The sequence below is a fragment of the Magnolia sinica genome, chromosome 8, assembly GCF_029962835.1.
Source record: "Magnolia sinica isolate HGM2019 chromosome 8, MsV1, whole genome shotgun sequence".
Classification (NCBI taxonomy): Eukaryota; Viridiplantae; Streptophyta; class Magnoliopsida; order Magnoliales; family Magnoliaceae; genus Magnolia; species Magnolia sinica.
This window is the reverse complement of record NC_080580.1, coordinates 223987-249716: the sequence shown is the minus strand read 5'-3', so window position 1 is coordinate 249716 and position 25730 is coordinate 223987. Positions and strand designations below refer to the sequence as shown.

The 25730-nt window shown below is 39.2% G+C and overlaps 2 protein-coding genes across 4 annotated transcripts; both read left to right on the top strand.

Moving 5' to 3' along the window:
* The first annotated feature begins 805 nt into the window (after window positions 1-805).
* LOC131252513 (putative ABC1 protein At2g40090) lies at window positions 806-11931 on the top strand. 3 transcript variants are annotated; one of them, XM_058253090.1, is made up of 12 exons: window positions 808-1076; window positions 2644-2798; window positions 3674-3799; window positions 4079-4174; window positions 4345-4445; window positions 4730-4766; window positions 5692-5910; window positions 6008-6119; window positions 7422-7513; window positions 7624-7803; window positions 8370-8483; window positions 11444-11931. In XM_058253090.1, the coding sequence occupies exons 1-12, from the start codon at window positions 893-895 to the stop codon at window positions 11636-11638; spliced, it is 1611 nt and encodes a 536-aa protein (XP_058109073.1). In that variant the 5' UTR covers window positions 808-892; the 3' UTR covers window positions 11639-11931. The 3 variants fall into 3 exon arrangements, with proteins under 3 accessions (XP_058109074.1, XP_058109073.1, XP_058109072.1); XM_058253089.1 differs by having other exon boundaries at window positions 811-1076; window positions 11438-11931; XM_058253091.1 differs by lacking the exon at window positions 8370-8483 and having other exon boundaries at window positions 806-1076; window positions 11438-11931.
* A 2897-nt stretch (window positions 11932-14828) lies between these two features.
* Window positions 14829-25447, top strand: LOC131252512 (inositol 3-kinase). Its single transcript, XM_058253088.1, has 2 exons — window positions 14829-16040; window positions 24899-25447. The coding sequence occupies exons 1-2, from the start codon at window positions 15129-15131 to the stop codon at window positions 25217-25219; spliced, it is 1233 nt and encodes a 410-aa protein (XP_058109071.1). The 5' UTR covers window positions 14829-15128; the 3' UTR covers window positions 25220-25447.
* The last annotated feature ends 283 nt before the right edge of the window (window positions 25448-25730 follow it).

Genomic DNA, 25730 nt, shown 5'->3' with positions numbered 1-25730 from the left:
ATTAGTAATGGAGAGACTAAGTTAATTCGATTATGAATTGATAGCATTATAAATCTTTTGATGTAGTAAGCTATATACAACAGTGTGCAAGAATGGGGTGTGTTTGATGTGGCAAGTGATGACAAAAATGGACTATAAGAAGCTTGAACATAAGTAGACCTATTCCATTAAATCCGGGCATAATCCGAGGTAGGATAGAACATAACTAACTTTAATTGTGTCCAAATTAAAAAAAAGTTCTTTCTCAATAAGTTAAAAACTGTCCTTCAAAGTATGAATGATATATTAAATATAACTTTTAATTCAGGTACCATTACGAAAGCTTCCCAATATTACTATATTTAAGGAGAGAGTGGTTAGCAAAGAGATTACCTCGGCCCTGCATGTCACCAGAAAGAGGGACCTCCTCATCCACATCTCCTTGGCTGGAAAATCCGCATTGGCACTTCATATCATGATTTACATACAATCAACAAATCAATATATGAGATTTGCGGTTTTTGGTTGAAATTAGGATTGTGTGCGACATGAGATGCTAAATAAATCAGAATATAAATATTTTTTTTAAGTTTAAATTTTGGTGCATCTGTTAAACTCTACCATCTTTGTAAAATCCACTCCGTATATCAGTTCTGTATGATATTTTAGGACATTATCCCATAAATCAACAAGTTATAAGACGCAGGTGGGCCATATCATCAGGAAAAAGCCTACACGGGTCGCAACCCCCCCCCCCCCTCTTTCTTTGTTTTTTTGCGCGCGTCACTCGCACCGGCGTTTACAACGCACTTTTCCTGTCCATTTTTTCCCTCCTTCCGAACTCCTAATAAAATCAGAGGTAGGCCAGTGGCCCATCTCTCTCTCTCTCTCTCTCGTGTCTGTCTGTCTGAAAATGGCAGTCCGGTATCTCTGGCGCAGCGGGTCGAAGCTAGCGGCTGCTGCTACCCTCGTTGGTGGAGGAGCCGCTGCAGCAGCGATTGTAACCTCGGAAGATCCATCCACCACCTTCAAGATCTGCACGGCCGTTCCCGTTCGCCTCCTCCGCGATTCTTTCACCGCTGCTCTCATCGCCTTCGGTCTCTCTCTCTCTCTCTCTCTCTCTCTCTCTCTCTCTCTCTCTCTCTCTCTCTCTCTCTCTCTCCCCATAGATGAAATTGAGATGTGGATTTATAAGTGTCCTCCATGAATGAGAAATTTGGATTCTAAATGCTTAAAACCAGAAAAATGCAGGGAGCATTCATAACAACTCCATATTTCCCACAATCTTGGACAGATGGAGTCAGATATCCATCTGTAACATTGGTAGCGTGACTAAATTTTTACCACTTCAATAATACTTAAAACCTTTTACAATAGGTCAAGGGCAAATTTTCAATTTGGCAAGCATCTAGCAAGCATTTTCAAATTTGAATTTTTCTAAATCCCCTTTTGGAATGTGTGTTTCTAATGAATTATTCCATGTTGGGAGATGTGACTGCGCTGACTTTTGGCTCACACTGAATCTCTTCTCACAAGATAATAAGGAATTGATGTCCCTAATTTAGTATATTCAACAACTATTTTCCTTTTGAATATAGACACCCTTTTTTCTACTTTTACTAACTTGTATGACAAAATGTAGCAATTGCAGGAGTGTCTATTGAAAAAGGGCAGGTGTTAATATTGCTCCCTGATATATATACTACAAGTTTCCCATACTGGTATTGCTTTTACATTCTGTTTGACACTAGTACACTGAGGACGTGTGTGCGGACGACGTCGAAAAACCATTCCAACTCATTTCTTCCTGACATCGGGAAATTGACAAAACAGTTAAGGGAGTCGGTGTTGGGAAAAAAAAAACTGAGTGAAAACTGTCTGGATGGAAGAGCAAACACCACGTTTATTGAAGTGGCTCTCTCCAATATGCAGTTGTACTTTATGTCATTATTTAATTGCTCCGCCAGTGTTATTGAGAAGTTAGAAAGAATTCAAATGCAGTTCTAAAGGAGAGGAGCCAAATGGGATAAGAAAATTTCCATCTAGTCAACTAGATTGCAGTGTGCAAGCCAAAGGAGAAGGGTATCCTGGCATAAGGTCATTGAAAAATGAACTGAAGAATCAAAGTTCTTGGTATCGTGTCTTTGTCCACTATGATCGGATTAGAAAATAAACTGAAGAATCAAAGTTCTCACAATCGGGCTCTCACTGCAGCTTTGTTTCGGTCTCTTGCATTAATGGGCCCAGAACATTTATCATGAACCCAGTTGTACAATCGTAGATAAGGTCCCAGGGGCCACATCTAGGGTTGGACTCCCAAAATGAACTCATCTCTTTGACAAAGTGATTCAAAGCACAGTAATTACAAGGCCTTTATCTGCTCTCTCACATGTAAATCCATCGGGATCCTATTTTTCTTCTTCTTTCATAAGCCTCATAAAATTCAGTCACTAACCTCCTAATATTTTGATGTTGCCTGGGCTCACTAGTTTTTAATTAATATCGTATTGGATCATTTGAGAGCCATGAGAATGTAAAATTTGCTAATGCTTTGTGATGCTCGCTTTGATTATGTAACAGTTGATGGACTAGCTTTATGTTCAGTATTTCTTTGTATCCATGCCTTTTGATATCTAATGAGTTTGGTCTTGATCTTGTTACCAGATTATGAATACTCGTTGTGGGGGCTTCCAGAAGGAAGTTTTGAGAGGTCAAGAGCAAAACATGAAGTTCACCTTCGATGTGCACTTAGGCTGCAGGAACTGTGTTTTCAGAATGGAGGAATCTATATTAAGCTTGGTCAACACATTGGCCAATTGGTATGCTTTCCATCTGCTTCCTTTTATCACCCCAAGGAATTTGGATATTTGTCTCTACCCTTGAGCTTCACAGATACACAAATCATAACACAAAATAACTTGCTAGGCACACAATACATTGCGTAATAAATAACGTCATTTAAAAAAAAAAAAAAGTGTTGGATTATCTTGATATTATGAGGGAGCATAGTGGACAATGAATCTAAAGGATCTACTGCTGGATAGATACCTTTAGCAGCTGGGTCCTTATTCATGCCTCGGTGGTAGACTCACAAGACCTTCAACAGGAGGCCATGTGTTCGAGTACCCATTGTGGTGAAATCCCACTGTGGTGTGAGTGCGTGAGTGTGTCAAAAAAAAATTAAAAAATCACAGATACCTTTAACTGTAATCTTCTTGAGAGTACGGTAGTAGCATCTAAATGTGCAAATGTTGTAGCAGGAGCGGGGTAGATCAAATTGCATGGTGTTGGGAAGAAGAGTTTGCTAGGGATTGGGAAGAAGCTTTATTAGCTGCTATTTAGGAGGTGCACTGTTGGGGAGAGAAGGTAGCAGGGGAAGCCTCAAAGCTTCACCCAAGCATGTTTTCAGTATGGGAGGCCATAGTTTGTGGTTTATGGATTTAATTTGCACAACTTTTTAATGACACACCAATAGCTTGTGGCACCATGACATGGGCCATGCACATGAAATTATAAATATCCAAATCAGTGCAATCATACAATTGATGAACTGATCTTCTATTGAGCTGCGTACTTCATATATTCTGCGAATGTTTAATGTGGTTAACTGCTCAATGTGTGTTTAACGTGGTTAACTGCTCAATCTGTGCAACGTTCCTCAATTTTCTTTTCTGGTTGCTTGTCTCTCTTGTAGGAATACTTGGTTCCTCAAGAATATGTACAGACAATGAGACAGTCCATGCTGAATAGATGCCCGGTTTCTTCTTACGAACAAGTTTGTGAAGTGTTCATGAAAGAGCTTGGAAGAATGCCACATGAAGTATGTTCTTTTTCTTTCATTGTTTGGCAAATTCTTTATTCATATCATCTTGGATGCATGAGATTTTCATAGTTTATATTTTGTCTCAACAAAATACGCAGCCAAAACCTCCCGTTCTTGTCTTTGATTTTTTGATATGCAACCAATTGGTTGATGTGTATTGCCTTGTCTTTTTTTCTTTTTTTTTTTTTTTTTTTTTTTTTCAGTTTTATAGATTGATTAAATGCTCAATTGATGCAAAACTTGCCAACTGAATGAAGCAATCTTTTTATGGAACAGATTTTTGTTGAGTTTGATCCTGTTCCACTAGCAAGTGCTTCCCTCGCACAGGTTCATGCTGCTCGCATGCATGATGGCAAAAAAGTTGCTGTAAAGGTAATTTTTTTGGCGTTCTTCCATTTGCATAGGCAACTAGAGCTTCAGGTCCAGATTGGAAATCTTTATGGCATAAACTAGGAACTTTTTATATTTCATGTTACATTCTTATAAATTAAGAAATTTCTTGCAAGCTGTCTTTGATGGTCCATAACTATCTTGATATGCAGGTTCAACACACTCACATGACAGATACTGCCATGGCAGATTCGGCTACAGTGGAGTTGATAGTGAATGTGCTACATAGGTGTTTTCCATCATTTGATTATAGGTACTGTTTGAAATGGTTAACCAATAATTCTAGTTTTATATAAAATTTAGGCGACCTCCTTTTTATGTTCAGATTTAACACACTCACACACACATAGAAATGCACATACATGCATGCAGACGTAGTTGTGCATGTGTGTGTGTGTGTGTGTGTGTCTAGTTTCACATATGCAAATATAAATATGTGTAACTAATATATGTGTATGTACACATGACACATATAATTGTATGGGTACATTAATTGGACTCCTTTCTATAATAAGTACCATTTAATTTTGAATGCAGATGGTTGGTTGATGAAATCCATGAAAGTATACCAAAGGTGAGTAGGCTTTAACCTTGTTTAGTTTTCCTGCTTTTTCATTCGTTCTTATACTCATTGAATGCTATCTGGCTGCTGCCACAAGTACCCTGCATGATTCATCATTGCACATGGTATTAGCGTTTCTAGCGGTGGATTGTATTTCAGTTCTTTCTATTAGCCTTTTAATCTTGATGTGGAATTGGAAGTTGGAACTGCAGTCACTTCATGGTAGCTTCTTGACACAAGGCTCACTGTTAGTTATTGAATGTTCTCCACTCTGTATGCCTTGACAATCCTCTTTGGGAAGGAGATCTGAATATGATATAACCAAAATGCCCTTCTTAGTTTACCAGGGAGGTCCTCATATTCCCTGACTTCTTATCTTTCTTGTCATATAAAATACTCTTTTGGTCACTCAGTTTGTAATTCCAGATCGACCTTGATCAAACTTACTCATGACTGGTAGCCCCATATTTCTATTTTGTGTCACATATTTTATCTGTTATAGAATGTACTCATGCCCTTTTTGTGTATCTGCTTGAATCTTTCTGAAATATGGAATTTGTATTATTAGTCAGCAGTATTTTTATAGGAAAAAGTTGTATCTGCGCAGATTGAATTGCGTGTCGGTGTGTGCACATCTCCCATGTCCCATTATCTGAAGCGTTGAATGGAAATCTTAACAAAGACTGAAAAATGGGCTTTTGAAATTCCTCATTTTTGAAATCCTTGCGAGATTCTCAGCTGCCATCTTTTAGATGAGGGAGATCAGGCATGCACTGAGTCTCAGTGCTCACTGTGCACATTGAAGTCATGCCCTGATTCTCTAAGTTTGATGTTATTTCTTATTACACTTTGCACATTTTGGCTTTCTGTATGCAGTTCATTGACTGAACAAGAGTAATTCAAAGTGAATATGATCAATTATGGTTGTGGCTATCAGGAATTAGATTTCTTGTGTGAGGCCAAGAATAGCGAGAAGTGTTTGGATAACTTCAAGAGGTTATCTCCTCATCTCACAGGCTACGTGTATGCCCCAAAAGTTTATTGGAATTTGAGTACCTCAAAGCTGTTGACTATGGAATTTATTGATGGTGCGGAAATAACTGATGTGAGTGCAATTCGAAGACTTGGAATTAAACCAAATGAAGTTGCAAAATTGGTAAGTTATGTCACCAATACTAACCAGTAAATATATTGTAATTTGCTGAAAGAAGCATATATTATATATTTCTAAGTTCCAATCTGAAATTGTGCAGGTCAGCCAAGCTTTTGCAGAGATGACCTTTAAACATGGATTTGTGCATTGTGACCCTCATGCTGCCAACTTGCTTGTTCGCCCTGTACCTTCTGGAAAACGAAACATTTTTGGTGAAATGTTATTTATTTATTTATTTATAATTTTGAGCTATTTAACCATGTGCTGTATCTGCATTTGATAAAATATTCATCGGAATGTTTGCACTGTAAACTTTTGTAGTGATCTACAGCTCTTTGAAAAAGATACCATCTACATTCATCAATTTGCCACCTTTTTGGTGAAACTTCTCTCATAGCTCTCCTTTATGAAATGCTCTGCCCAGTGTATAAATCTGCCATGTGCTCTAGATTACAGGGATGAAAATATGTTGGAATGGCTTGCACTACAAGTTTCTAAAGGGTGTGTCGTTGTTCTAGGAATCTAGGGGCTTCTTTTAGTAGTGATGGACAGAAAGATTCAAGTGGCAGAATTGCTCTGTTTTTTTTAATGAATTTGGCAAACTTTCTTGGTTCTTAGTTGATCTGCTATCTCAGCGGATCTTCTTTGTTTCTGTTTTTTGTTTCTTATCTAAAGAAATTGTCACCTTTCAAAAAAAAATTTAAAAAATTGAATTTGGCAAACTTTATTAAAAAGGGGTTTGGCAGAATCTCTTGCTTATAAATGTTCAGCATTGCAGTGGATGAGCAGATGCAAATGGAATGCTGAAGGATAAGGCAATTGAAAGCTCAAATTTAAATGAATTGTACACAAATAGAGTGCAAAAAGACACACAGTGATGACAAAGAGTGCAGTCTTATAAGATAATGCTAATTGATAATCAAGTTAAGGTCACTGTTGCTGTCCATCAGCATTTTTTATAGGTAGAAAAAACTTTAGAAACTAAAAATAAAGGAAAAAGTACCATCCATCATGGAAAAGGATATGAAGGCCCAGAAAGGGTGACTGACCCCTTATTTAGCAAAGGCATCGGTGAAAGAATTAGCTTCTCTAGGAATGAAAAGTCATACAGATGGTCCTTTCCATTTTTATTATCAGCAGCATTCATGGAGCGATTTAATGAATTAGAAGAGGTTTTGAAGCTTCTTTAGTTTGCATGTTTAATCTGTCAATGAGAAAATGCTAAGGGAGGAAAAAAAAAATCACAATTGAAGTCTTCTTGCCAGAACACCAAGTTAAGGTAATTGTTGTCTTATGCTTTATATCATATCTCAATCCTGATGGACAAATGTGGTCAAAGTGATTTATAACACACATGTACCTCAGCACATCCACATATCTTGATTTTCTGTATATTAGCTGAATATTCTGAATTCCGTGCTGAAGTCTGTCATTTTTGCATGAATCCATGAATAAAATCCTTTATGTGGGTTTCTTATGTGCATTAGGTTTATATTTTCCCTTCTCATATGCAGGCAAGAAAAAACCACAATTGGTATTGCTTGACCATGGCCTATACAAGGATCTTGATTTTACAACAAGAACCAACTATGCTGCACTTTGGAAGGTATTTTCATCTCATGATTGCTGAAGGAATTTGTCTCCAATGCTTGTAGGGGTTATTGGTCCTCAGTAATAATGCTCTTTCTATCTCTCGTCCATCGATACTTGTTACAGGCTTTAGTATTTTCTGACGCTAATGCAATAAAGGAAAATAGTGTGAAACTGGGTGCGGGAGAGGATCTCTACGCTCTATTTGCCGGTATTCTTACCATGCGGCCATGGAATCGGGTCATTGATCCAGCTGTTGATCATTTGGTTCTAGAAGGCAATGATGGTGATCGTTCAGAACTGCAGGTGATTTTCTACTTCTTTTGGCATATCATATGTAATCTGTCAGAGTCTGAAGCCAATTGGGGATTCAGGTTGTTTTGTTTGGATTCAATGTTCCACTCTTCCCTTTACGCCGATACACTTAAGATCAGCTTGTTTGATTTTACTAAGTGTTGAAGAACTTTCATGCTTCTATTCAATTACATATGCATTTAAAATTTTGGTAGCCTTAAATTTCAAGTTACATCTGTATGCATCCTAAGAATCTTGATCCTCTTCAGAATTTTCTTGAATATGTTTTGTGCGACACACTTTAAATGAGTTCTGACCCCAGGTTACCTATAATTAAATGTAAAAACCAACTTCTTGTCATTAGCAAATATTTCCATAGTAATTCCCGGACTTGTTAGATAACGGGTAGTTGCCTGATGATGACAAGGTGGTTGTTCTGTAGAATGCTTGCCTTGTTGTTCTGCGAACCACTTGTTGGACTTATCTAAGTCTTCAATAATTCTGGTTATGTGGGGTGTCATGGAAAACTTTTAAGGGAGCTTTAGTGCCTAGTATGACATACTTCCTTTCTTTGGCAGATGTATGCTTCTCAGTACTTCACTCAGATCTCAGAGCTGCTAAGGAGACTCCCTCGTGTAATTCTGTTAATGCTCAAGACAAATGACTGCCTGCGAGCTGTCAATCATTCTCTGGTATGCCATACAACTTGTTGGGCCTGTTTGGACTTGCTGAAATTGAAAATTGTAAATTGATTTTCCACGCAAATAGAATTTCCGTTGTTTTTTTTTTCCTTTTTATATTTTTAAAAAAAAAATCATGGAAAATCAATTTCCATTTTTTTTGTCAAACTTACAGGAAAATTTCCCTTTTCAATTGCCATTTTAAAACCTTAAAAATACAATTTCCTCACTTGATTCCTTCTCCTTCCCCATCTCAACCCTACATCCTCTACACCATTTAGATGATCTTAACCATGTGGACCCATCCTTAATCAATCCTAATCACCAGCATTTCCACATGGAGCCTACCATAAGTTGATATTAATCAGGCAGGCCTTATAGTTAGTCAGTCCTAAACACTTGTGTTTACACATGGGGCCATAGTTGGTAATCTTAACTGTGCTTCCCATCGTTAATTGATCATAACCATGTGTGTTTCCACAACAAGCCCATACGTAGATGATCTTAACCATGTGGGCCCATTATTAGTTGATCATGCCATGCGTATTTCCATGTTGGGCCCATTATTATGTGGTGCCCATCGTTTTTCGATCATGCCATGTGTATTTCCACTTTTGGCCCATTGTTAGATGTTCATAACCATGTGGGGCAATCTGTAAATGACCATAAGGAAGCCTATTTCCATGTGATGGTCCTCACTGTATGATCTTAACCATGTGGTGCCAATTGTTTGTCAATCTTAACTTTTCTATTTCCACATGGGGGCCATCATTAGTTGAACTAAAGCACGTGAATTTCCACATGGACTTGTCATTAGATCATTTAACCGTGTGGCGCCCACGATCCTATCCAAGTTCACATGTGACAGATTAACAGTAAGAGAAAAGGCATTGATCCTGGTTATTTATTGATATGTATACCAAGTCCTAAATTTTCTTGGAAATGAGGTGTCTATCAAATAACAGGAGCGGAAAATTAGACCAATTTCCTTGGCTTGTGAGAGAGTGTTCAGGGGCATTCAATCAAATATTGGATTGGTGATTAGCTCTTATAGAATAAAGTTGAAAAAGAAAGAAAAGAAAATGGTGAGAAAACAAATGGTGAACAGTATTTCATTTCCACCAATTTTCCTGGGATGTTATTTACAAGAAAATCAATTTTTGAAAATTTCAGTTTCAAGGTCCTAGGTTCAATTGAAAGGAAACTTCATTTTTCACTTTGCTATATGGCTTCTGTTATCCTTCAAATGCATGCTTTTTATTGTGATGATGTGGAACTTTATGGTCACTTGAATGTGTTTCAATCCTGTGTCATCTGTAGGATGAGTGGAATTAGTTGTGCACATCATCATCATCTAAGCCTTATCCCAATTGATCGGGGTCAGCTACGTGAATCTCATTCTGCCATTTCACTCTGTCAAGGGCCATTCCTTCAGTTAGACAACTGTAGGTCATCAAGTCTTTTCTTACTACCTCCATCCACATCCTGTTGGGCCTTCCCCATACCCCTTTAGATTCTTCTACTTGTACCAACTCACTCCTAACTGGTGCAGTTCTTGGTCTCCATTGCACTTAACCAAACCGTCTAAGTCTCTTGCCCTCATCTTATTACCTATTGGCTCTACTCATTAAGTTCCCTCGAATGCATTCATTTCTAGTTCTATTCTTTTTTGTCTCACCACTCATCTATCTCAAGTCTCAACATCCTCATTTCAGCTACACTACACTCATCCTATGAGTATTTTGTTCCTAGGATATTAGCTATGCACCTAATATCCTATTCCATGAGAGTATACCATGCGTAACATTTCAAATCATATTATAAGAGATGCATGGATGCAATTATACTCACTGGCAAACAGTCTTCTGTTGGTTTCCCTGTTAATAGTGTTTGACTTGCCCGCCCTTGCTTCGGGACAGAATCCAAGAGTGTCATACTTGATTTCTCCAGCATTTGACAATGAGTGATTCACCACTTCAGTTGTCATAAATTTTGAATCAATGTTTTAATGGTCCTAGTAGTTGGACACATTCTCTTTTTCCCTGATTTTCCTCCCCTTCCCTTTTACAGTGCCCAGCACTTATCTTTTCGTGGACAATTTCCTGATATTGTGAGAGAGTGACGATTCACATGCCCATAGCCACCGTACATATATGTTCCTTTAGCCAAACCTAAAATGTATGTCATGATCAAGGTGTTCCGTATCCATTTTTCCGGCTGATGCACGATACGGGGGGTGAAATGGGATTCTATTTAAAATCATTTTCCCTTATTTTTTCACTTCTCTCATCCTCTTTATATATATATATATATATATATATATATATATATATAAAGATTATTCTGCAGTAGATTTCGACTACTCTTACTATTGTTTTTAGGATTAAAATCATACATTGAAGCGATTTGGGTGAATGGAAGCTCCAAGGCCATTTTTTTCAAAAAATCGAAAAAAAATGGTATGGATGCCTTTTTCCCCCCAATTTTAGTTCTAATGCTTAATTGTGATGTTTAAATATTATAGACAAATTCATAAATTCACCGAAAAACTAGATATAACATTCACCAAAGAGTAGATCGTTATGTTACCATAAACATATTCAAAACAAAAAATGAATACATATTTAGAATATTTATATTATTCTGGATTTTCTAAATATCTTTCCAGAATTTTTCGGGCAAAAAAATAAAATAAAATCAACCGTTACAAGGTTCGTTATACCCTGTATGGCCGTATGTGTATTAGTAACAGTAGTGACCTTTACCGATACGGAATACCTTGGTCCTGATGTAGTTGGGTCATATCCAAATATCAAACTAATTCTAATTATTAGTTTATTGGCCATCAAATGGACAATTAAGCATGAAAATTCAAATATATTGTTGTTATCTAACCTCTTGTATTGGCAGCAGCATAAGACTATAAGAACATTTCAGATGATTTTGGCATCTTTCATCTTTTACAGTTGCAGGGGTCTTCTGTTGACACGTTCTTGATTATTGGAAAAGTTTCATCAGAGGCTGTTGCCCAGACAAAGATGTTGCAAAAGAAATCTGTTTTGACACGGCTAAGCATATGGTTGGAGGAGATCTTGCTGGAAGCTCGACTTCTAACCATGCAGATTGCCTTGTGGCTTCTACAACTCAGGAGAGCTTTGTCTGGGTGATTACTCCATTTTTTGTTTCACAGCCCCATTTCTTTGCCCATGATCTTAATAAGTCCTGAGATCTGCTTGAGGTCATGTTACACTTCATTAGATCATTGTTATATTATTATCATTTTTTTTTTTCTCTATGGGCCATTAAAATAATATTTTAATTAATTTTTTGGGGGAACCTGTATAACAATGTCATATTGTATTTACCTGACAAATGGGGGAAATTGATAGAGATTGATGAGTTTCAGTTGGAATGTAACTGCATATGAAACTGATTACTATACATTAGAATTATTATTTTTTGTTGGATTTGTGAGGCAATGAGCCATCTGAGATACGACCGTTGGTTTTCCATTTTAGATGCATGAATTAATGAATTTTTGGATTTGGGGACGGCCATGTACATATGCATATGATTCTTCATTCTCTCCCCTCCAAATAAATCAAAAGATAGAGAAAAAGAGAGGAATATTGGAATATTTTTAGTGTGATCATTCAACATATAAGAATATTAGCATACTAGTGAAGGGAACCTATTCTCTCTTATCACTAGGAACCGTCACAAGGCTACATACGTGAGAATCTAGGTGAGCGAATTTAGAATACTCGATCCAAAGACATTCATGGTCTACTTGGGTTTTCGGTTAGTGTAAGTGGGGACCATGATCCAGTGATCGAATCCGTTGGGCCCCACTGTGGATGGACTACTATCAAATGTTATTGGTAAGGTAATCCTCATGATAGACAATTTTAACATGCAAATAGACAAGAAAATGCTCATGACCGGAGGTGGAATCTTACAATCTAAGAGATATTAAGGTGATGGTCCACCATGGCAGGCCACATTTTGACCAACTATTTGTATAATTCAAAATACAATATTTTTAGAAATGATTTATAACATTTTTGTGATTTAGAAACACAATGGCATGTCAAGGTTTAGGTAACTAAAATGAGAGATGAAATCAGTTTTGAGTGGCAACCAAACAGGGCCTTAGTCTTTAGCATTGAAATTGCAACCTACTATCCATACAACATGTTCATGTAAATATCAATCTAGGCAAGAAAGGAGTGGCATATATAACTTTGGAATTTTCATGGCCCACTAAGTACTTCGAAGCTGAGACCGTTCCATGCAGCACCAACACAAGTAGGGCAGTCAAAGGGTTGGGTTCGGACTGGGCCAATGTCAGTCCAAGCCCAGCTTGGATTGTAGGAATTAACCCCAGGCCAGAACCTCTGATTGGCCTCAAGTTAATAACTGGCCCAGATTGAGCCCGGCCCTGGCTCAAGCCCAGATGTTGATTGCTGTTAATAAATTGCTTAATCCAAAGAGAGTGCGGCCCTCACCGTGGGGTTACCGTGGGGCCCACATTGATGTATGTATTATGTATTTTTCCAGATAATTTTAGGGCACTATCCCAAAAATGAAGTAGATCCAATTATCAGGTGGGCCATACCATAAGAAATAGTGGTGATTGAATGTCCTACCATTAAAAAAAACTTCTTAAAGTACACCTTAATGATTTCGTAGTGTTTATTTACCATCCAATATGTTTCCTTATGTTGATAAGGTTACATAAGCGAGAAAAACAAATATCAACTTGATCTAAAACTTTTCTGGCCCATTAATGGTCAATCACCACTGTATCTATTGCTATGGTCTACCTAATAATTGGATCTACTTCATTTTTTAAATAATGTCCTAAAATGATATGGACGAATACAGACATCAAGGTAGGCCCCATGGTAAGGGCCGCACCATCTTGGTGAGGCCAGGGTCTCACGGATTGCGTCCTACCCTGGGCAGTTGGGGGCCACCATGATGTATTTGTTTATCTATGCCGTCCATCCCTTCTCTCATCTAATAAGGTGTGTGAAAAAAAATAAAATTGAGTCAGATCGAACGATGACTCTCGCATTTAATGCAACCATGTTTATTATTTAGTGTGGTCCCCTTCAGTGCTTCATCTAACTCATTTTTATGAAAATAACTTAAAATGATATGAGAGAATGGATGAACGGTGTGGTTAAACAGATACATCACGGTGGGCCTGCCGACAGACCTGCCCTACTGGGGCTAAAGACGGGCGGAGGTTAGGACGCAATCTCACTTGATCCGCTCTCCCTCATGAAGGAAAACAGCCACGGTCAGTATCGGGCGCGGCTTCGGTGGATCCCATCTACCGAGGTGCGTGGGACCCTCACTGTGGGGCCAACCGTAATATAATTGGCTACATCCATGCCGTTCATCTGTATTGAAAAATTATTTTAGGGCACGATTGAAAAAATAAGCAGACCCAAATCTTAGATAGACCATAGTATAGGAAATGGTATTAATTGACCATTAAAAACTTATTGTGGGCCACAAAAACTTTGGATCAAGATGATATTTGTGTGGTCTCATCATATAAGTCTTTGTGACCTTATCAATAGGTTGGATGGCAAATAAACATTACGGTGGACTCTATAAAGTTTTTAATGGTGGAGATTCAATCATAAGTCTTTACTGTTGTGTTGTCCACCTAAGATTTGGGCATGCTTCTGTTTGGGATCATAGCCTGAGTTTTGAAAATGGTTGGACGGTGTGGATTTAAAAGCACATACATTATTGTGAGCCCCACAGTCAGGGGTCCCACGCACTTGGGTAGATCCGGGGTGTCACCTAATCCGCTCCCGTCAGTATCAGGTTCGCACTTCAAAGCAACTAAGCTGCGACAGGTTTTCAGGCACGTGATGATCCAGGCCGTTCATTTTTACAAAAAAAACACGGAAAGATGCACCACCCTCTTCCCAAGTAATGTCGTCTCATCCACCGCCACACACGCACAAGTGGCAATCGTATTGAAAATCTGGACCGTTGAAATCTTGAGCATTAACCTGGATGATGCATAGCATGAAATTTTACAAATAAAATGATATGAAGCACCACTGGTATTTCCTTTCGTCATCCAAAAACAGTTAAACAACCACATCAGAGTAAAACTTTGTTTCTAGTCCATCTAAATCAGGCCCCTCAATTTGGACGGTTAAAAATGAAACAAAAAAGAAAGAAAAATAAAATAAAATCTAATGATTCTAAAATATGGCCACTTTAAATAAATTGAGTTAATATATGCCACGTGTACAATTTAAAGAGTGACCGCGTGTGTGTATGAAACGGTATAAGGTGCCCGAGCATCGCATCACATGAGCTCATTTTGAAAAAGAAAAGCAAAAAACGCGGTAGTAGCTAGTTGGAGGAGAGGCGCCTCGTCTTTCCTCCACATTGCATTAACCTCTCTTTCATCTGTCTTTTCTTCTGCTGCAGCTGCTTACATCTCCTCCTTCAAAGCAAATGAAAGAGAATATAAAGAAAAATAGTAGTAAATTGAGACAAATGAAAGTGAATATAGAGAATAAAATAGTAGATTGAGAAAAAAAAAAGGAGAGAAAGAAGCCATCCCATCCCAAAGACTTAGCAGCGGCAGCAGCAGCTGCTGCTACTCCAGCTGCAGCCATGGTTCGTGAAAAAGAAGAAGAAGAAGAAGTAAAGGAAGAATCAAAAGAATCAGAATCGACGACAACCAATCCAATGCAGTGTTGGCGTGGCTTTGTCGTCGGAAACTACTGCCACGACGTTCTCATCCAAGACGGTCATGTCATTGGCGAGAGTCTTGGTGGAGCTGCTTCTTTCATATCCAACATTTTCGATGGCCTCTCTCTTCCCTGCTCCTACATCTCCAAGGTCGGCCCTGATTTCACCTACTCCGTCTCCCACCCTCCTCTCCTCTCTTCTTCTTCCCCTTTCACAACCCTTTTCCACGCGCATCTCTCCCCTTCTCTTTGCCCCGATCACGACCGCGTCCTCCGTCGTCTCCGTTCCTCTGATCCCATCTATCCCTCCGACCTCCCTTCCCTTCCTTCTCCTTTCGATTTCGGCCTCTCCGTCGGTGTCGCTGGTGAAATCATCCCCGACACCTTAGCCCGGATGCTCGACCTCTGCTCTCTCGTCTTCGTCGACATCCAGGCCCTCATCCGCACTTTCGATCCCATCGACGGCACCGTCCGCCACATCCCCCTCAAAGACACCGGCTTCTATCACCTCCTCCCGCGGATTCGATTCCTCAAGGCCTCCTCCGAAGAGGCTCCCTTTGTCAACATCGAAGAGGCAAGAAGGTACTGCTGCGTAGTTGTCACTGATGGCAAGGACGGTTGCAGGATCTTTTGGAAAGATGGGGAATTGCAGATCCCGTCATTCCCAACGGACCAGATCGATCCAACTGGCGCTGGGGACAGCTTTTTGGGGGGATATGTGGCTGGTCTTGTCTGGGGGTTGGCTGTTCCAGATGCTGCCCTTTTGGGGAATTTCTTCGGCTCTCTGACTGTTGCCCAAATTGGCATTCCCAAATTCAATCCGAGGATGTTTAAGGTTCTCATTCATTGTCTTATCTCCTTTGGATATTTGAATTTATTTTTTTTGCTGTTATAGTGCTATTTTTTTTTTCTTGTATTCTAACAGAGATGCCGTAATTCGTGTTTAAAGAAGAATTTTAGTTCGTTCTCTTCGTAAATTTCTCACAGACACACTGCATCATCAAGGCAATCACAATGGCTATACTATTTACATCTTTGCCATTTAAGGTTTGCTTCTTATAGAACTTGTTCCTCACACCGGTGTTCGCCGATTTTCTTGGCCATGCTATTTGTGCATCCCAGGAGGTCAAATTCAGGTTGCAGTTCAACATTAGAGGATTTTTTTTTTTTTTTCTTTTTTTTTTGGGGGGGGGTGGGGGGGAGGGATCTTACTTGCACACAGCACAGTGTTCGAAGTATCAGTATCGCTACAAGTTTCAGTGGCCAGAGAGACCGACACAATATCGATATCGCTGATAACTGGAAATGCGGGGAAATATGGGGAAACCGGTGGAATTTTTTATGAAACTTCAGGAGATATTAAAATGTATATATTTGCATATTTAGAAATTTTAAAAAAAAATTGCAAAAAAAAATGCGTGCATAACAAGTCTCCATTTAATGGGGCCTTAAAAGCATTTATTGTTGTAAGAAATCAGTCTAACCATCCCATCCAACCTATTTAACTATCCAACTGTCCATTCAAACATCTATCAATATTGCAAAATATCAATAACACATGATATTTCACCAAGAAATCATCAACAATTGGAAAGGAAATAAAAGATTGTGGTCTCAATATTGCGCGTGTTGTGATATCGATAATATGGAGATATTATTAATATTATCAATGATAAATTGAACATTACATACAACCATGTACCCATGAAAAAAAAATTGGAAAATATTTTTTTTAACAAACAAATTTCCAATGATATCAATACATTGGCGATATTATTGAAATATCATCGATACACTTATGATACAAGCATTACCTAGAATTTACATAGTCGAAAATATTGGCAATACATTGGCGATATTGGTGCATTGGCAATACAAGCGACACCTAGAATTTACATAGTTGAAAATATTGACGATTACATTAGCGATATTGATACGTCGGCGATACCTAGCAATGCATTGCTAACACCTGAAATTTCTGATACTACCAACATTATCGCTATCGCTACTAGTGTTATCGATATCGCTGAGCTGGAGATAAAGATAATATCGGAGATAATTCGAACACTGCTTGCACATAATACAACTTTTATTAATGGTGATACCCCGACTAATAAGCCTATCCACTGTCAAGAATTTCTGATGGATTGCAAACTACATGAAAGCAGCCACTCTTTCGTGAGCTGGAGACTTCCAAAGGATCTTCACTGCCAGAGAGATGACTTCATTATCTGTTTATCTGTTCTCCGGAGGAGAGATTTGACTGAGAATTTACACGGCTTCCCTCCAACTTCTTTCATTGGCGTCGAGAGGCGATAAGCAGATGGTGAGGCATAGATAATAGAAGGATTTGAGTAGTTTAACATGAATGATCTGAGTTCCTGCATAAATGTATGGTTCTCTGCATATCCTTTGTTTCTTTGCGTGTTTCTATCATTGTCTTGGAGAATACATTCTCTGCATACACTCATATGTTGAGTCCATGCACCTTGGCTGCAGTTGTGAAACCTGTGACGTTTTATGTTGACATCCTCAGACAAGCATGTCTACAAGCATATAAGTATTTTGTATGGATTATTTCTTGAATCCATGCATCCGTGGTTTTTTGAGCTAACAAACCAAGGTCCAACAAGTTTGCAAACTAATGCACAAGCTCTCAGTGAATATATGAATGAGATGTTTTCTATTGTTCATAGTTGAACAAATCCGCTGCTTCAATTGCTAGTTGGGGTCCATTAGTGGTATCTTCCCAGGCTGGCTCAAGTACCACTTGAAAGAGGGGCTAATATCTTAGTGTTTCTAAATCCCAGGGAACTGAGTCCTATGGTTGTATTGTCTATGTTGGGATCGAGTGAAGACGAATTTGAAAATATGGTGCTGCTCCTTAAATGCTGAAGCTGACAATTGTTGAAAGGGATAGCTGGTGTTGAAAGCTGATAAGTTCTGGGAAATTCTCAGCCAAATCGCACATCTATCCTTGGGTCCCCATTGCACAAGGAACGGGAACTGATTGAGCTCATTGGGTCTGTTTAGGCTCATCGCTTTCGATTGGCTTGTGTAGAGGAATAAGTTGACAACGAATCACTTGAGGAAAAGGCAAATGATCATATCCAACATCTGGGGAATGTAGAATTGGTTGATCATTTATTTTTTCATTGTGATTTTGTTCATTGGTGGAGGTTTATTGATCTGTTTCATATATTCCGGATTATGCATTTGACTAGTCAATTCTTTCTCTGACTTGGCAAGAGAGCTGTCACTTGTTAGAAGGAAAGATATTATGGAGGTTTTCCCTGCTTGTGATTAGTGGTCGATATGGGCTGAGCGTGACAACAGAACTTTCTGCAATTAATCTTCGGTTCTGCTGATGTGTTTATAAGATCTATATTGGATGTGATCACTTGGGTCAAGTCTTTATAGGCTTTCAAAATTTGTCCTCTAGAGCTGTTTGATTCTTCGAGCGATAGCTCTCAATTGTATCCGGGGCAATGATTTCGCTCTTTCTGTGTGTTTCCATTCCCACTCCATCATCCTACTGCTCCTTATAATAACTAAGGCAAAGTTGCTATGTCAACTAAATACCATTTATGATTTGAATAGACCTATAAGTTTCCTTGGAGCCTTTAAAAAAGGGGGGAAAAGAAAGAAAGAAAGAAGTTGCCCCATATCCCTTGAAGATCAGAGCTTTTGTCTGGATTGTCTCCCTCACAGAAATTCTCACCATTGACCACCTAATGAGTAGAGGTTGGAAGTTGGTTAACAGGTGAGGTATGTGTTGTTGTGACAAAGAAAGAGTAAATAACCTGCTGTTACATTGCAGATTTGCAACAAATGTGCAGGATGCGGAGTTAGTTTAATATGAAATGGACTTTCCCATGTTCAATCAAAGAGATGACTGAGAGCTGGCCATCCTGGGTTTGGGGCCCCAATTGCGGAATTCTATGGGTCATGGTTTTATCTGCTGGTCTTTGGAGCATTTGGTTGGATAGAAACATCCACATTTTTAATTGCAAGTCCCTTTCAGTGCAGCAGGTGGTGAAGAAGATCTCTAACCTCCTATTCTCTTATCAGAAATTCAGGGGCCTGCCTTTTGTTATGCCTCTATATTGGTTGAAAAGATGTTCTTAACGGCGGCAGCTACCTGAAAAGCTCCAACGGCTGGTGGTCTGAGGCGGAAGTTCAATGGGTCCTCCTCATGGAGGAACCGAGATGCTGTGGCCATTGGGGGAATTCTTCATGATATCAGTGGGTGTATGATTGTGCAATTCACTGGGACAATAGGGAACAGAGGTTCGGTGTTTGCGAAGTGGTGGCTTTACTTCAAGCTTGCAAAATTGCTAAGGAATATGCCTTCCACCCTATTATCGTTGAAGGTGATTCCAATAATGTAGTGAAGTGGGTTCTTAAGGAAGTTTCCTTTTCTCATATGCCCAGGGGGGACAGTTCTTAAGTAGATGGCCTCACCAAGGCTAGCCAGCAGCCCTGCATTAGTCATTGTTGATAGAACATGATGTATCCTTTGGGTGGTTCTGTTTGATATTGGATGGTGCAGCATCATGCTACAATGTTTCTGTTTTGTTTTGTTTTGTTTTTGCTTTTTGCTTTTTTCTTTTTTGTCTTTTTCCCACTTGTTTGTAGTTTGCTAGTATCAAACTGGATGGTATGCCAAAAAAGGTTTGGAAGAAGGTATTCCATAACGGTAATAGCGGTCATAACGGCCATTGCCATTACCATTAAGATATGGACCGTTGGTTTGGAAGTGTATGGGAAATAGTAGGGTATTTGGGTCGTTATGGGTCAATTTTTTTTCCATAACAACTGTTACAACCCGGTAATGTGTAATGCTTACCAACCTTACCGTTACGTTACCGTTTTGGGATACCTTGGTTTGGAAGTGTATGGGAAATAGTAGGTTATTTGGGTTAACAAATTTGTTAAAAAAGATTGTAAGATCGAAGAAAATGGCAGATAAATGGAGGAAAATTATTATGGTAACTATTTATAAGAACAAAGGAGACATACAGAGCCGCACTAACTATTTATAAGATTGTAAGATCGAAGAAAATGCCATATGAATGGACGAAAAATACTATGGTAACTATTTATAAGAACAAAGGAGTCATATAGAGCTGCACTAACTATTGTGGGATTAAACCCATTTGCCATACTATAAAACTTTGGGAGAGGGTGGTTGAGTAAAGACCAAGTAATGAGACAAATATATAGAGAGGAGGAAGGATTTCCACGGTCATTATCGACTTAGAGAGTATATGATAGGGTCCCTAGAGGGTTAATTTAGTGGGTGTTTGGAAATAAAGGAGCTTCAAGAGGATATATTGACATGATTAAGGATATGTATGAGGGAGAGGTAACAAATGTGAGGACCACTAGTGGGGAGACAATTGAGTTCCCAATTGTTGTAGGCTTGCACCAGGGTTTGGCATTGAGCCCGTACCTCATCGGTTATGGACGTATTAACGAGGCATTTGCAGGAAGCTCATGGTGTGTGTTGTTTGCAGACGACAGTTTTGATTGACAAGACAAGGGAGGGTGTAAACACAGAGCTAGATTTATGCAGGAGTGCTTTAGAATCTAAAGGATTTAAAATTAGTTGGACTAAAACATCGTATATGGAGTGCAATTTTAGTAACAGTAAGAGTGAAAATGAGAAAGTAGTTCAAATTGTAGACCAAGAAGTTTCCCAAAACTACCACTTTTGATACCTTTGTTCAATAACTCATGAGAGTGGAGAGATTGAGAAGAATGATGCCCATAGAATTCAAGCTAGGTGGAAAAAATGGAGGTGTGCCTCTAGATTTTTATGTCATCCTCGTGTACCACTCAAACTAAAAGGGAAACTTTATAAGATAGTTATAAGACCAACCATGCTTTATTTGATAATGTTGGGCAATTAGGGAACAACATGTTCATAGGATGAGTGTAGATGAAATGAGGTTGTTCAAATGAAAGAATGGCAAGACAGGGAAGGAAAAAAATTAGAAATGAATGTATTCAAGGGAAATTAGGAGTAGAGGGATGGTAGACTTAGATGGTTTGGTCATGTGCAATGGAGACCAAGAACCGTGCTGGTTATGAGTGAGTTGGTACAAGTTAAAGGCTCTAAAAGGGTAAGCAAAGGCCTAAAAGGACGTGGATGGAGGCAGTAAGAAAAGCTTGATGACTTATGGTCTAATTGAAGGTATGATCCTTGAAGAATGGAATAGCGGAACCGTATTCATTTAGTTGACCCTAGGTAATTGGGATAATGATTAGCTAATGATCATTGACAATTTTCATGATTCATGATAAAAGTTGTGGCAAAAGTTTTACGTTGGCTGCCAACATGACGCAACTATGAGGATTCTTTCATCATCATCAAAGCCTCATCCTAGCTAATTTGGGTTGTCAACTAATAGGATTCTTTGTAGGTGTATGTGTGCATGGGTGTGTGTGCATGCACATTAAGTTTCTAACAGCCCCACCTTCATGGGGACGTTAGCAACATCCCCAAACCTTTTTGATGGCATTTACAGTGAATCGTCGTCGATCTGAACCATTCATTAATACATACAACTAGGAGCAAGCCATGGTGCAAGAATCAAGTCGATTGGATGATCTTGACCATTTGAATGGGGTTAATTTGTTACAACCGTCCGTTGTTTATGAGCCATAACCCACATGGTTAGAATCATCAAATCAAAGTGTTACTTTAGAATAATAAGAAATACGAAGTGGGATCCATCTACTAGATGTTTCAAAATGATGATTGGATCTATTTTGTTTCTCCAATCAATCTTGATTTTTCTTTTTCATGCTATTGATTATATGAAGGATTGAATGTTTCAGATCAACAATAGGTCACCCCATGTGCCTCTTGAAAAAGGATAGGGGACACACACCCAAGGTTTCCTAATGCTCCCACCTTCGTGGGGACGCTAGCAACATCCTTTATCCTTCCCAATGGCACATAGGGTGACCTACAATTAGAGGTGGGCATCAAGTCGAGTCGAACTGGATTGAGTCCAACTCGATTCGATCTGAAATTTTCATGCTCCGACCTGAACTCGATCTGATCTGGGATCGGGTCCGGGTCATTTGACTCGATCCGATCCGTTGCACTGCTGGCCTGACCCGAACCGAGTCCGACTCGGTCAGGGAAACCGAGTCGGATCAGGTTGGGTACGATTCGGATCGAATCTTCTGTTTTATTTTATTTATTAAAAAAAAAAAAAGATTTTCATCGTTAAAAAGGCTCACCATAACGTTTATTTTCCATCCAATCTGTTAATAAGGTTACAACTACATGAATGAAGAGGAAAAACAAATTTCATATTGATCCGAAACTTCTGTGACCTCTAAAAGAGTTTCAATGGTAGACGTTCAACCCCCACTACTTTTTGCAATGTGGTCCATTTGATCTTTAGATCTATCTTATTTTTTGGCTCAAGCCTTAAGATGAGCCCGCCAAATGGATGGACAGTTTGGATATAACACATACCTCATGATGGGACCCACAGAACTTGCTGACGTCAATACCTGGTGCGTGGTACACCTGCCTATTTGCTTCTTCTTTCTTTTCCTGTGTCAGAGACGGACGCAAATTTCCTTCGGAAGCCTTTCACAGGAAGTTCTGCGCAAGGATGCTAGGTAGGGCCACTGAAATGTATGTGAGAAATCCATTTCGTCCATCCTTTTTGAGAGATCATTTTACTAATACTTAACAAAAATTAGGTGGATACAACACTCAAGTGGGTCACACGAGAGAAAAAATTGGGGAAAAATTCCTACCGTTGAAACCTTCCTGAGCTCCACCTTGATGTTTATATGCTATCCAAACCATTTAAAAGGTCATTCCCAATGGGATGAAGTGAAAACACCAAAATTATAGTCAGATACAAAACTGTTATGGCCGTAAGAATGCTTCAACTGTGCTCACTGAATGTCCACTGTTTCCTCCCGTATGGCCCACGTGAGTGTTGGATATAACTCTTTTGGTATTACATCCTAAACTGATCTCGTAAAACGGACGGACGGGGTGGATTTCACAAAAACATCGTAGTGGGCCCCACCTAGCATCCTTGCGCAGGAACTTCCTGTGAAAGCCTTTCGTTGGACATCCGCGTCAGTCAGAGACTTTGGTGCTCCAGGCGCCTCGAACCACAAGCTGAGAGGAGACGGATGGGCTACTCCCCCTGCCACTAGCCAATGGCTGGTGGTCAGTGCTATGTGGACCCCCACCATGACTGAGTAAACCTGACCGGATCGGATCAGATCGGTCTGGATTGACCACTGATCCGAACTCGATCCGATGTACAATCGGATCTGAGAGGGCCAACTCGATCTGACCCAATCCTAGCCTTCGGTTCAAATCGGATCGGGTCAGATTGGTCCGGATTCTGCCCAGCTCTACCTACAATCGATTTGAACTGTTCATTTATTCATACATTTAGGAGCAAGCCATGGTGTAAAAACCATGCCAATTGGATGATCCTAAGCGTCCAATCAATAGCATGGAAAATAGATAGATTGAGTGGAGAAACAAAATAGCTGCAATCATTCTCTTGAGACATCTACTAGGTGGATCCCAATTTTTATTGCTTATGATTCCTAAGTAGCACTTTCGCTTGATGATTCTAACCAAGTGATCTATGACTCTTAAACAACAAAAGGTTGTAACAAATTGGCAACATTCAAAGGGTTAGGATCCTTTGATCGGCACCATGGCTTGCTCCCATTGGTACTGCTGAATGAACTGACCTGATCAATGATCGGGCATCCCACTTGTCATTCTAAAGGATAGGGAATGTGTGGAGATGTTAGCAAACCCTGCTCTGTAAATGCCCATGTGCCTGCCTGTGCCTGCACACGCTTGTGAATATAAAGAAGATAATCATACATCTTTCATTTTTAGTTTAAAATGTAAAACGGCTTCACTTTTTATGTTATTGCTCTTTGTTTTTTTTTTTTTTCCCTTCTTCTCAGACAGATGGTATTGCTCTTAGTAAAACCACACACACCAAAAATAAATTTATTTGCTCTCCCTCTCTCTCACACACAATTTTAATAAACATTTAAAATGTTTTATATTGATAAAATTTAAAATTTTGCTCTTCTTCCTTCATTTTTAAAAAATAGTTATGTTTTAATTAAGAAGACTACTATTCCCTCATTTGAAAAGGTAATAACAAAAATTTCCAAGTGTTATCTTGTCGTAGTCTTAGAATTTTGAAAAAGAGGAACCTATGTGATACTCCTGAAATGCAAAACAAATCGTAAGCATGCACCTATTTGGAATAAAGGCTCCAAATCATCTTCCCCTTTCTTCCTAATGCCACCCCCATGCCAGGCTAGGAAGAGGCTATCAATGGATCCCGGCATCACCCATGACACTTTGAGGTAATCGGTCGATTCTCTGTCCTACGTGCACATCATGCTAATATGAGGGATCACCATCTTCCTCTTTTGAAGGTGAAATCAATCAGAAAAGGTTGTTTTGATGACTGCCTTTCGAATTTTTATGGACTTACAACTGATCAGCAGATGACGAAAGATGGTTAGATGGCAAAAGATTATCGTGCTGTTTGTGTTGGTTTATGATTGTCTAAATCTAATTGTAAGAGAATGCTCGAGTCAGGATTGGAAAATGATGTCTTTCTGTGGTCTTTTTTTTTTTTTTTTTTTTTGTCTTTTCAGAAAGTAAAGGATGAGTTGGAGAGGATGAGGCATTGTGTCGGCTCATGTGAGAGAAGAGAGATTGCAGCTGATTTTAGGAAATCAATAGAGCATGAAGCATTTCGGGCATCACTAATTGAGGCAGATAAACTGCAACGTGGAGAGCACGGCCTAGATGGCCAGTGGGACCTGTCAGATTCCTTGCAAGTGATGGGGCAGGGTGACCAGCAAGATAGTAAAAGCCAGCAAAAGCTTTTATTTGGTTCTGTTTATGAAGTGATTAGGCCTGCTGAAGACCATGACACGAGCAGCACAATTGCTCTGCGTAGTTCTCGTCAGTAATTTGGGGATTTGATATGTAAGTGCAGAACTCTAATATTATTTTCACATCCAATTTCAAATGTATACAAAATAACACCGGCTGCGTCAACCCCAACCATTTCATTGCTAACTCAATAAATTGTGCCCCAAGTTAGCCAAGGCTTGTGCCCTACAATTACATGTCCTACGTATCTTTAACTTAATCTGTTTGTATCAAATCCAAACAGAAGAAAAAGTACTTTGGCATGATATCTTATTGGCTTTTCATCTGCTTCAATCTTCCAACTAATGGAAATCCTTTTCAGGTAAATACTCACACAAAACCATTAGAAAACCTGCTACCTGCCTAATCGTCAGCTGATTATAACAAGGGGGAAAGGTTGTGGCTTGGGGGCTCAGATCCTGTTTGCTGCCTAGGAACCTCATTGTTTCTGCCCCCAAATGCATCAGCCAATTGGAACTGCTAGCTTGGAAACCAAGCAGGCCATCAATTCGGTTCTATTATGCTGTTGCCACTGCTTAAAGATATGAG